The sequence below is a fragment of the Populus trichocarpa genome, chromosome 2 (genome assembly GCF_000002775.5).
Source record: "Populus trichocarpa isolate Nisqually-1 chromosome 2, P.trichocarpa_v4.1, whole genome shotgun sequence".
Lineage (NCBI taxonomy): Eukaryota > Viridiplantae > Streptophyta > Magnoliopsida > Malpighiales > Salicaceae > Populus > Populus trichocarpa.
This window is the reverse complement of record NC_037286.2, coordinates 22,306,323-22,319,146: the sequence shown is the minus strand read 5'-3', so window position 1 is coordinate 22,319,146 and position 12,824 is coordinate 22,306,323. Positions and strand designations below refer to the sequence as shown.

At 32.1% G+C, this 12,824-nt stretch overlaps 1 protein-coding gene across 1 annotated transcript; it reads right to left on the bottom strand.

The window, feature by feature from the left end:
* Nucleotides 1-1,145: 1,145 nt before the first annotated feature.
* Nucleotides 1,146-2,525, bottom strand: LOC7489915 (protein CURLY FLAG LEAF 1). The gene is made up of 2 exons (XM_002301599.4): nt 1,977-2,525; nt 1,146-1,695 (listed from the first exon to the last, which is right to left on the bottom strand). The coding sequence occupies exons 1-2, from the start codon at nt 2,190-2,192 to the stop codon at nt 1,345-1,347; spliced, it is 567 nt and encodes a 188-aa protein (XP_002301635.1). The 5' UTR covers nt 2,193-2,525; the 3' UTR covers nt 1,146-1,344.
* Nucleotides 2,526-12,824: the final 10,299 nt, after the last annotated feature.

The window sequence follows — 12,824 nt, the reverse complement described above, 5'->3', positions numbered from 1 at the left end:
CGAGTTGACCAGAATCAATACAATACATTATTGTCTCAATGTTAAAAAAAAATTGTCAGCTTCAAATTTTTTTAATGACAAACCTCTTTTTCATAGTTGTCCAAGTTGTTTTTAAATCTGAGCTTTAGATCTTTGTATTTTATGTCATTTTCTTGTTTTTTGAATTTTTGTTTTTTGTTTTTGGATCTGTCATCGTATCAAGATAACTCTCACTTGATTTATTTAGAGAATCAAACTTGACAAGAACTCGAGTTGGGACTTTTCAAGTTTTGTTAAAAAAAATTACAAATGAGACTTATTTAGATCGATGTTATTCACAAAATTAACCAATAAAAAAAATGAAGTATAGGACATGAATCTAGACTTGGTTGCTGATTAATTAGAGTTGGTAAAGATTTTCGTAACTATATGATTCTTAAAACAAGAAATTAAACAACATTAGTAGTGTTATAATGCAAAAAGGGATCTATGTACGGCATATACTTCAAGCTTGCAGGAACTTCAAAATATTTTTATCAGGTTCCCATGATCTTCAGAACATGTTGATCAAATAAACATGTAATTATAAATTGATAACAATAGACTTGTAATTCAATAGGTTTTTAGCGGTAAACTTGTAATAATATGCTTGCAATTTCCATTGTAATTAATAATTAGTATGTTTGCAGTTTTTATTACTAAAAATATCTAAAAACTAAAGAAACATGTTCTCTCATATCAAGAAAATCTTTATAATTAATTTAAAGTCTTCTTAATTGAGACATGCATGAAAAAAAACCCGAAACAATCGATTTAGCCACTATCTAAATAGTTTTGTAGCTTATTTTTCAAGAAGTAGTTAAGATTGAGAGGTTTCTTTGCAATTTAGGTTGTAACTTTTGGGATAGAAAAACTCTAACTTTCTATTTTTGAGGCGTCAAAATATCAATTAATACCCAACAACTGGAATGGGTTTTGGAAACTGAAGCAGCTGTACCGTATTGCTGTGATCAGCTCTCAATATTTATTTTGCCTTGGAAAGGTGACCCCGGATTCAGAATTTGTAGATATGATCTTTATTCCTCATAATTAATGAACCACTGTGTGTTGATGGACATGGCAATTAAGGATCAAAATAAGTAGCAAATTGTACGGGCACAGAAGAATCATCAAAGCAATCGATTTGTAGAAGTAGATTACAGGAAGATTAAGCTTTCATAGCCAGATTATATTTAGTTCGTTTTTTTTTTTTTTCCTTTATGAACAAGTACAACATCGATCTGATCATAACATACATACTTCATCACATGATCATTTTATGATTCTGCTTGCCGACTACATACTTTGTATCTCGAGTTGAGGCCATTAGTTCAAGAGGCTTAAAGTACTCAAGGACCTGGAGGGAGAGACCTTTGGCAGTGGGGATTGAAGGATTGGAAGAGAGTGGACATACTTGCAGTTGGGGCAAGAAGGAGAGGATTTGGAGAGTATGACAAGAAGATGGCAATTCAAACATGCCAAAGCTACCATGTTGCTGTTGCTTGGGGCATGGATCTTGTTGGAAGCTTCAAGTGAATTGTTGGAGCTGCTGCACTGATCAAGACAGTTTGAAACTACTGTTGATGACATGTTGAGCTCAAGGTCTAGCTTTTGGTTCCGGGGCCAGTTCCAACTCTTTCTCAGTGTTTTTCTGTTCAGATAATACATTCTGCCTGACTGCAAAAAACAAAATGTTAGCCAATATCAGACAATTGAAGTGACAAGAAAGCATATGTACTTCATTGAAGTACTAAGAAGATGCATGTTTGAGAAAAGTCAGAATCGAGAAAAACTTTATACTTACTTTGAAAATAAGCTTCACAGTATTGCAAGTCTTAGTCTTATTGACATGTGTGGGCATTAAACTATGACATTTCAGTACTTCTATAACTAGAAAAACTGTATAGTTAAAATGTGTCAAATAAGCAATATATATAGAATGAAAGAGAGATCGATACTTCAAGATCAAGGCATTGCTCCCAATCCAATGGTAGTGGGTCTTTAACATGAAGGTCGACACTTGCTTGGATTGGTGATCCATTCTTGGGCAGGTACTGATCAGAGGAGAACTTCCTCTTCCTGGAAGGGTTGTTTTCAGATTCTGATGATGAACTGTTCGTACTTTTTTCGAGAACAAACTGTGTCGGAGCTAAAGACAGCTCTGTGAGTTTCATTATCCTTCAAAACTTCTTGCTCTCTTTTCAGGTTGCCTGACCAGTTAAATTTCTTCACTTTTGGCTCTGCATGTTTCCGAATTTCTAACTTGAGGGAGTAGAAAAGGAGTGAGATGAGTGAAAGGAGAAGACCCAATTGAGGAAAACTTTGTAAACAAACAGAAAGTAGAGGCAGTGAACTCCCCCACTCTTTCTTTCCTTTGGATTTTCAAGAACAGCATTCATGCAAGAGAGGCGTGTCTACTAAAGAGGGTCCTTAAATTGCTTCCATCAAATCCATTAAAAGGAGGGCAAGCGAAGCATTAAAGGTGGCAAGTAGATGCCACTTTAATGCCCCAAAATCCAACCCTCTCTTTCTTAACATTTAAAACAAACCTACAAATGATCGCTACCTCAAATCCAACTTCATCGAGTTAACTTCTCAGCTTTAAGACACACAACCAACTATTCTATTCAAGTCCTACGTTAAATTTTACGTATCGACTTAACAGGTACTTAATTCAGACTAGAGTAACAACTGTATGTAGTATTGAGTCTACGCCATTACTATGGAGTAAGTGTATGAATCCACAATCTCTTAACATTTGCTTGACAATTGCCATATACGTATGGAGCGTTTAGGTTTCCCAAAGGAAAACCAAGGAGATTTTTTCTGTCTTATCAGCTTTGAATTGCATCTGCTTGATGTATTTTTCTGTCTCTCGTACGTTCAAGTTCAAGTTTATATCCATTCCCGTTCAGCTTCTTAATCTTGCATTTCTTCTCTCATTCATTACCTTCTGCCCTAGCCCTAACAACAATATATGTGCAGTAAATGAGGAAGCAGGAAACCGCATGTTTTCATATATATCAACAAGATGGCATATATATAACGTACGCATGATTTAATTTCTTTACTTGCATTTCGTGTAGTTTGGTATCTGACAACTTGTAGGTTCCAACATTAACTCAACCTTATTAATTATGATGGTCCAGCATTAATGTATCAAGTCATTTGATTAAGCAAGCACTCGATCGGCCTAAAAATCTCTTCCTCGTTATGTAATGGCATATCATATATACTGCATTCCCTAAGCTAGCTAGCTAGCCTTGTGATCTATCCAAATTCTCATATTACTAAGTTTTAAATTCGAAGATATTTAATCTAATTAACACTTCCAAATTTCCATTTACAGTAAGCATAGATTTCATTGAATCACTGAATTAGCTAGGACTTATCATGATTAGTCGATTCAAAGAGATTGTGGGACCATAAAATGAGATGGAAAATCTACTTAAGAAATTCAACAAAAAAATTTGGAGAGCTTGAAATTTACTACCAGAAAATTGACAAATACAAACGAAAATATGAATGAAATTTTTACCATCGATAAATTACAGTGACATTTACCGACATAATATTTTGTTGCTATGTCCCTTGGTATATATTGACAAAAAAAATTTGTCAATGTATATCAAGGGAATTACAGTTGGAAATTATAGAATGAAAAAAAATATAACGTGTGATTATTACAAATGATATTACTGATGAAGTGAACCTGTCACTACTCTCTATCGATGAATCCATTGGTATTTTAAAGTTATAATCTGGCAATCGACCCCCCTTCTCCCCTTCCCTAATTTCTTCTTCTTCTTCGTCCATTTTTTTTTGGTAAAAAATAGTAACCCCTTATTTTATCACAATACTCATTCTTAGCAGTAGCCTTGTTCTTGATCAATTTGTTTTTAAGATTCCTCACATTAAGCAAGCAAAACTAAATACAGAAGTAGATCCTTATAGGATATAGATCCTTATAGGAGTATGGTTATGGATGAGATGAGTAAATTAAGGTTATGTAGGTGAATATTTCATCGTAGATAAAGAGCCAAATAAAAACACAACCAGGTTTTTTGATCTTTTGAAAGATTCCGACAAACCATTATGGGATGAGTTCACAAATTACAGTAAATTATTGGTTGTTGCATAAGTGTTTACTATCAAGTTAAATAATGGGGTTAAGCAAGTCCGGTTATGATAAAATCATCAAATGGGCAAGAAACATTTTACCTAAAAACCATAGGCTGAAATATAACTTTTATGCTGTTAAATCCATGATGAAGCCCCCTGTCGTAAGATACCTGAAAATTAAAATGTGTCCAAGCTTTTGCATGTTGTACTACCTTGAAAATACATATTTGATTGAGTGCAAAACCTATGGGCATGCTTAGTATAAACTCATAACTAGCAGCGAAAGGACTCTTATCGCACATAAAAAACTTAGATAGTTCTCAATCACTCCTAAACTACAAAGGTTATCCATGTTTTCAAAGATTTTTAAGCACATGACATGGTATTATTTACATGATGTGGTGGGTGGAGTCTGGTGTACCTTTCCAGTGGTGAAGCCTAGATACATTTTAATATGGTGCATCTTTAATTTTTAATAGAACCACGGAATATACATCTTGGGTTATTTACTAATAGATTCAATCCATTTAGGTTATTTGTTGCATCATATTCTTGTTTATCAGTGATACTCATGATTTACAACTTGCCATCAGAGATGTGTATGAGGTCATAGTTCATGTTCTTATCTACGATCATACCTAGACCTAATAGTCCAAGTAGGAATATAGATGCTTGTCTTTGACCGTTGATTGATTACTTCAAGCAGTTGTTGTCATCCAGGACTTTGATGTATGATGTCTCGAGGAAACAAAATTTCTAGATAAAGGCTGCTATTAATGATTCTCCTGCTATGAGATGGTTTATGTTTGAAGCGCGTATGAGAAATTATTATTTCCATAGTGTATGGAAAATAACAAGGCATTTACCTTAACAAATAGTGGTAAAATATCTTTTTTTTATTGCCACTAACGGTTCTTCCTAATCGATCACAAGTACAGGAATAAAAATGACTACTTTGTTGGTAGAGTTGAAAAGAATATTGCACTGGTGGTACTTTCTGGTGAAGAATTGTATAACTTAGTCTCGCAATATGAGTGCATTGTGTTTGGTTTTCAATTTGATAAATAAAAGTTTATTGGTTTTGGTGTGACCCATAATTGGGTAAAATAAGTATTTTTTGAAAGCTTCCTTATTGAAAAACTAATCTTCTCCTCAATAATTTAGATTTCATACATATAAAAAAGAATGTGTTTGAAAATATTTTTAACACATTGATGGACGTGAAAAGAAAGACAAAGGACAACATGAAGGCTAGAATGGATATACTTTTATTTTGTCACTGTAAGAATATGAAGTTGGTTTATGATGGGTGATGGGTCGCTAAACCTAAAGCTAGTTTTGTCTTAGATAAAAATGCACAGTTACTTGTCTATCAATAACTTAAGAGTATGTGTTTTTCTTATGGATATGCTTTAAACATATCTGTGTTGGTGGATTTGGAGGATGTCAAATTGTATGGAATGAAGAGTCATGACTTCCACATGTTTATACAAACACTAATTCCACTTGCTTACTAGGATTTGGTACCAAAAAAAGATATGGGATGCACTCACAAAGATCAGTCATTTTTTATAGATATATTCTCTAACAAGCTACATACCCAACATATGGAGAAACTTGAAACAAATATCGTCCACACAATCTCCAAACTTGAGATGATATTATCTCTATCTTTCTTCGGCTCAATAGAGCATATACCCATACATTTACCATTTGAGGTAAAAGTTGAAGCTCTTGTCTAGTATAGATAGATGTATTCATTTGAGAGGTTAGGGATTACACATGTATCCTAATTAATTTTTTATTGTTTTTTTTTTAAAAAATTAAAGACATTCATTTAATAACATTCATATACTTGTTCAACCTAAAGAAAAAGGTTAAAAATAAGACGCATGTTGAGGTTTTGATATGCGAGGCTTATATTGTAGAAAAGATCTCAACAGTTATCTTGACTATTTTTAGCCTTACTTGAGAACAAGAATAAATTATGTTCCAAGACATCACTTTAGGAAACTACCCTCAAGTAGCAATTTGTCAATATTTTTCCGGTTGTAATCATGTATTGAGTTTATCAATTAGGAGGGAATGCTAGTGAAAGTTTGAATTTACTCTGTTTGGGTCCTAAAAGAAAGGTCAAGTGCTATAACCGGTATTTCATCAACGGATATGTCTTTCATATTAAAATGTATAGTCAGGGTAAAAAGATCTATAATAGTGGAATTTGTGTTAAGGGATCAATTTCTAATGAGTTTGAAGTTGATTATTATAAGAAGTTATAAGAGGTTATTAAACTACAATATTATAGCAAGCTTAATAAAGTCTTATTATTTAAAAGTTATTGGTATGATACCACCGATAGAGGAATCAGAGTAAATCCATATCATGGTTTGGTCGAAATTAATACATAGGCTAAACTTCGCAAGGTAAATGATGTTTTTGTTTTTGTCAAGCAATACCAACAAGTTTATTTTGCATACACTACTTCATTTAGAAAAGATAGTTCTAGGGTTGATTGGTAAAAAAAACTCAAGGGTCGTATCCAAGTTGTTTAGGAAGGTAAAGATGAAGTAAATATAGGAGACGATGTCTTTTATATTAATGAGTTAGTTGATGCATATCGAGTTGCTCTGTCTACCGACTTAGAAGAAAATTCAAGTTTTTTTATTGTTGAGAATATTTTTGTTAATGTTAACGTTGAGGAGTTAAATGATGTATTGAGAACTAGTGGACATACAGAAGCCAATAAAAATAATGATATCGACAAATATCAATTCAATGAAGAAGATTATGATAGACATGAAGATGATGAAAATTGAAGAAGAAGAAGAAAAGGAGGAGGGGACAATTGTGATTAAATCGTAATACATCAATGTGTAATGAAATTGACTTTAATGTAATCTTTATGGTTATTCCTTTATAATGAATTATTGTTAACACTGATGGAATATTTATGTTATGATTTTATTATTATGAATAAAAATGATGTTACTGTATTGTGATTTTAATGTATTTGCAAGTTGGATGGATAGGAAAAACAAGAACAATTGTAATTAAAAATTGTTTTATACCGATGAGATTATCAATGGAATGTAAATACCAGCAAAATTATCGACAAGCTTATCCCCTCAAAGAGTTCCAAATAGTTGGAAAAAAATTATATGGCTTTGCCACGGACTATTTTAGATAGATTCACCAGCAAACTAAGCCCCTCGAAGAGTTCGAGAGAGTTGAAAAAAATTATATGGCTTTGCCACTAACCATTTCAGATGGAACCACCAATAGAATAAGCCCCTCAAAGAGTTCTAAAGAGTTGGAAAAAATTGCATGGCTTTGCCACTGACCATTTCAAATGAAATTACTAACGGACTAAAAATTCATCTGATAATTTTGGGGGGTCTTCAAAAAATTTCAAGTTTAATTAAAATTTCCAAATATTAATTATCAATTAAATTACTGATGGATCTGAAAAATATAAATATTTAATTGTTTGTCGATAATTTTGTCGGTAAAAAGTTGAATTAAAAGACCAAAATCGGTAATTTCATAATAAAACGCGTCTTCTTCTTCTCTTTTCCTCTCTTCTCTCTTTGTCAATCTCTTCTCTCTCACCTTATCTTCCCTATAACTTTTTCATCCTTCATCCCTCACACCTCCACGACCTTGCTAGGTAAATATCCTACCACTCTTGGGTTTTCAAAGCTTAATTTTTTGCCAAATGATGCTCCTAGCATGTGCTTGTTTTCTTTTGATTTCACAAGCAATTGTACAAACCTTACTAAGTTGGATTAATAGAGTAAAAAACAAAAGCAAAACCAATAGTTAAACTTGGTATGATCCATCATTTTCTTTTTCTTTTTTGGTTTTTATTTGCTATGTTTTTTGTAGTTTTTTGTTATGTTTTCTTATGGATTGTTATTTTTTTAATTTATTATTATTTTGTATTTCATGTTAGAAGTTGTTTGATGAAATTTGTACAGCAGAGGAACTAGTCGACCGGTTTCTAGAGATTTCAAAACCAGTTAACTGATTGGTTTCTGGAGATTCCACAACCAATTGATTTATTTTGTTTTAACTAATTTTTATTTTGTTATGTTTGCATGGAACTTTTTTCTTGTCCTTAATGGCTTATAATTTATTCTTTTTTTATGTTGATTAATTTTGTAAGCTTAAGTTTTGAATTTTTTAAGATATTGTCCTTAATTAGGGCTATAAAAATGTGCTTCTATGACAATTGAAAATAGTGTAAATTGAGCTACCATGACCACAAACCACAAGTCAACCTTGTAATCTTATCCATGCTTTAACAATCTTTTTCTTTTCTAGGCATGCAGATATACTTGAAACAATGATATGATAAGGCTAACCAAACTTCAGAACACTGAAAAGCCATCATATATAAAAATATATTAATCATAAATAAAATCAATTGGTTTGTGGTTTTATTTATTGATACGTATTTCTAGAAATGATAAAAATTTATGTAGTCTCTCATACAGAGAAAGTGTTGTCAATTTTTTTTATAAAATATGAATGTTATTATCTTTTTTTTAATCCTTTAATTTGTATAGAAGCAATGGGAAAGTCATTAATGCGTAATACAGACATGAGCGCTCCTAGTTCTTCTAGCAGCGCTTCTGATGACCATGAGTAGCTAAATATCAACCATAAACAAGCACCTCAAGCACAAGCATCCTCTCTTGACGCAGGCTCGTCGAATGTGATGTCACCTCGTAAAGAGGGTGTCCATTTTGAGCGGGATTTATATACTAGAAAGTACATTGCTCAGTGGAAACATGACCACTCAATGCAAATTTGTATTTCATTCTTGCACGATTAAAAAATAAACAACAGTGTATAACTTTTAAATAATTAATTTTAATTAACGAATGGAATGTCAAGTTTGCAAATATGGAGGTTTCTCACACAATCATATCGGCAATGAAATCATCGATGAAAGTGTTATTGTTTCAGCGGAGTCAGGTTTCAAAAAATCTTAAATAGAAACCTATGACTAATGCATGGTTTGGAAAGTTCAAGGTTAACATATACTTAAACATTTTTTCTTTTGATTATTTTAATTTGGTTAGTTTTTTAATGTTAATGAACTAGTTCTTTTACAAATTTGATGTGCAAGGAAAATTTCATTGGGATAGGGTCGACAATGCTGTTTCTATGAGGGTTTGGGAGAATCATAGCGAAACTAGGTAAAATTGAACTATCAATGTAATATTTTTTTTTTAAATGTTAAAATTTTATTTTTTATTTTTTATTATCTTAACCGATAATTTATTTTTGTCATATAGGTTACATGATTTTTTATATAATGCGTAAAAAAATAAAAAAATGCTAAAGAAAACGGTTTTCCAAGCTAAGGAGACGTGACGGTTTGGAGGGATTTCAGACCTCCACACATCTCAAAGGATATATGGGAAGCTTATATCCAACATATGATGTCTAAGTGTTTCGTACAACGGTCATGGTTCGAGGCATAGAACTGAAACATGGAGATTCATGGTTCAACTATCACGCACACCAGCGGCTCTATTCCATTCATTTTGCATGCGAAGCGGATGTAAGATTTTTTTTATTACATCTATTTTTTAAAATTGTTGTTTTATATGAAAATATTTAACTAACAACAATTTCTTTTACAGGTTATGGTTCTTGAATGCGAACCAAGACCAATGAACCTTTTTGTAGAAACTCACATGCAAAAATAATGATCGTCGGAAAGGGATGCAACAGTTCAGGAGAGCCGAACTCAGAAGTTCATGGTAAGTTGGGTTTCAACAATTTTTTTCTTAAGTTATTATTTTTTAAAAAAATTAACTTATTGGTTTTTTTTTTCAGGAAACATATATCACTTAATTGCAAGAGAGATACAAGGACAATCTTTTTTCCCATCCAGAACTCGATGCGAATTTATGATTGGAGGTTGGATCTTCCGGTGAACCCGATAGAAATCGGGTTTACAATATCACTAACAATACAGCCAAAGATTTACAAACAAGTTGTAGTGTATGGACCATTGGTTCCTCGCAATTAACTTCAAGCTCTCAATCTCCGAAGTTCCCGGTGTGTGCCAGTACAAGAACAAGTTTAAGCTTTTATAGCTTGGCTTACTGCTAAGACAGTCACACTTAGGTGGTTGTACATGCAGCTGTTGTCAAATATTAGTGGTGCATATGGTCCAACTTGTCCCTTATATGGACAAAGATTGCCTACGTCTCCTCCTCTAGCACCTGTTATTTAAATAATTTGTATTCAAATTGATAATTTTTAAATTTATAATAAATATTTGGTTTTTTATTTTAGTTTTATTTCTTATAAAAAAATTTTCATAAAAATTAAAAAAAACATTAAAGAAAATTTAGGTAGTGATCGATAAATGTGATGTTTAAATTGAGTACCTGTTCCAACAAACAATAATAAACAATAAAGGGCCTCCCTTTGGTTGTTGGGGCATGAACCCTATTTAATGTTTCCTTACTGATTGATCAGAACCGACACCTCTCCCCCCCTTCAAAGTAATGAATTGAATACCAGCAATGGATTTATGGCCATCGATCCTCCTTTGAAGGCTTAATTTCTCCTGCTGCAAATTTCTATCTAACGTGCCCCAGAGGACGTAAATTGTAATGCATTCTCCACCTACCGCAATACATCTGTAATTCAATGCATCTAATTTTGAATGCTATCCCCACTCTCACTTCTTTTTATTAATTATTAGCTTTGTTATTAAACCCGAACTAGGGTTAACTCAATGCTAGACCCTGTTCATAGGATATGCAGGTTAAGCTAGGATATTAATATTTTTTTATTCAAAAAAAAATTAAATCAAAACAACATCGTTTTAAAAAAAACTCAAAATTAAAGTGGGTTTTTACCAAGTTAAATTAAATCAATTTCTAATTGATTTTTTTACGCCTAACCCAAGCCAAGGTCATCTGGGTTCGAAATCAACTTGAGGTTTAGAAACGATGTTTATTTATTAGTCTGTGAAAATTTATGATGTAGAAAATTCTTCTACTGAGAACCATAACATGGATTGGAAGAACATGTACTGTTACATTGAAGAAGTGGCATTCAGTACTGCTATATATATGCTGGCTACATTAATTGATAAAATTAAGTTTTTTACTTACCTCCAAATTCTGACAAATAATCCCCAACATCCTCAACGGTTGATTCATGTCTATATATATAGACATGAATCAACCGTTGAGGATGTTGGGGATTATTTGTCAGAATTTGTAGGTAAGTTTTATTATTTGTCAGAATTTGTAGGTAAGTAAAAAATTTAATTATATATATATATAGTGTTATACACGAAATCTGCCTTTGTCCCGAAATATTATTCCAGCAAGCAAAAACATAAAAATTATAAATTATAAGCGAGAATGAAATAATCTATACGTAAAATATAAAGTTTATTTTTATCTAATTTAATCAATAAATAAATAATATTTAAAGCTTACTTTCTTTTGATTTGAAACTACGAGTTCTTTCAAGTAATTTCCCATGGTTACTCCAAATATTGGAAATCAAAAAAGTGTTCTCCAAAACTTAAAACCTCTTGTCCCTCAAAACAGATCATGTTTCTTAAACTTGCCCTACTCAACGGATTTACTTGAAAATTAAATCTTGGACTTGAAATCTATCTCGTTTCTAATTTCAAGTTAAATCGTAAAAGATATTAATATGACTAGGTTATTCCTTAATCTGGTTAACTTGATCAAATTCAATCAGATTAACTTCAAGAAAAAATAATTTAAAAAAAAAACGATACCAATTAAATAAAAATAATAAACTTCGGGATGACTTGATAGCCCAAGATTTGACTTAATAATCCAACCCAGATAAGGTGTAATAACTATAAAACAAACAAGATTTAAATCATGAAATGACATACTACAATATTCTAGAATCTTCATTTAACAAAAGTTTACCATGATCCCATGAAACATAGGTCATGGGAATTGAATATTAAATGTTCACACATGGAGATAACCTCTTCCTCTCTAGTTAATGTTTAAACCCAACCTAGAATTTGTTGGGAAGCAGAAAAGTGCATGGAAGTAATGAAGGACCTTTACAGTAATGAGTGCAGAAATTTTCTCATCAAATAACTGAAATATTTCTGGCTTTAATCAAGATTAACTTCTTAATTAACTAGTTATACTTAGTAATTAATATCGATGTTCAACAACCTAAACGGTGTGTTAAGGTTTAACCTACTAATTATAATTAAGCCAATTCGTGATTAATTAAGGCCTCAAATTAATCCTTTAACCATATATATACTAGGGGTTATCATTTTCAGTTCGATTTGGTTTTTATCAAAAAAAAATAACCAAACTGAAATTATTTAAAAAAAAAACCGAAACCGGTTCAAACCGGCCGGGTTCGGTTCGGTTTTTTAGGACAAAAACCGGTTCAAACAGGTTTGGCTCGGTTTTTTCCGGTTTGGGTTCAGTTCGGTTTTTTCAGTTTTAGGCTTATAAAACCGAAACCGAACCGAACCGTTTGGTTTTTTCAAAATTTTAATCGGTTTAATCAGTTTTTTTTCACGGTTCGGTTTTTCCGGTTATTTTTTCCGGTTTTCTTGGTTTTTCGATTTTTTTCTCACCCCTAACATATACCACCTAGCTAGACACATGTTTATGTGCCATTTCATTCCTCAA

Coding starts and splice junctions, on each gene's coding strand:
- LOC7489915 (XM_002301599.4), bottom strand. CDS start 2,192: ATGAAACTCACAGAGCTGTCTTTAGCTCCGACACAGTTTGTTCTCGAA. Junction 1,696..1,976: donor AGCAATGCCTTGATCTTGAA/GTATCGATCTCT, acceptor TGTTTTTTGCAG/TCAGGCAGAATGTATTATCT.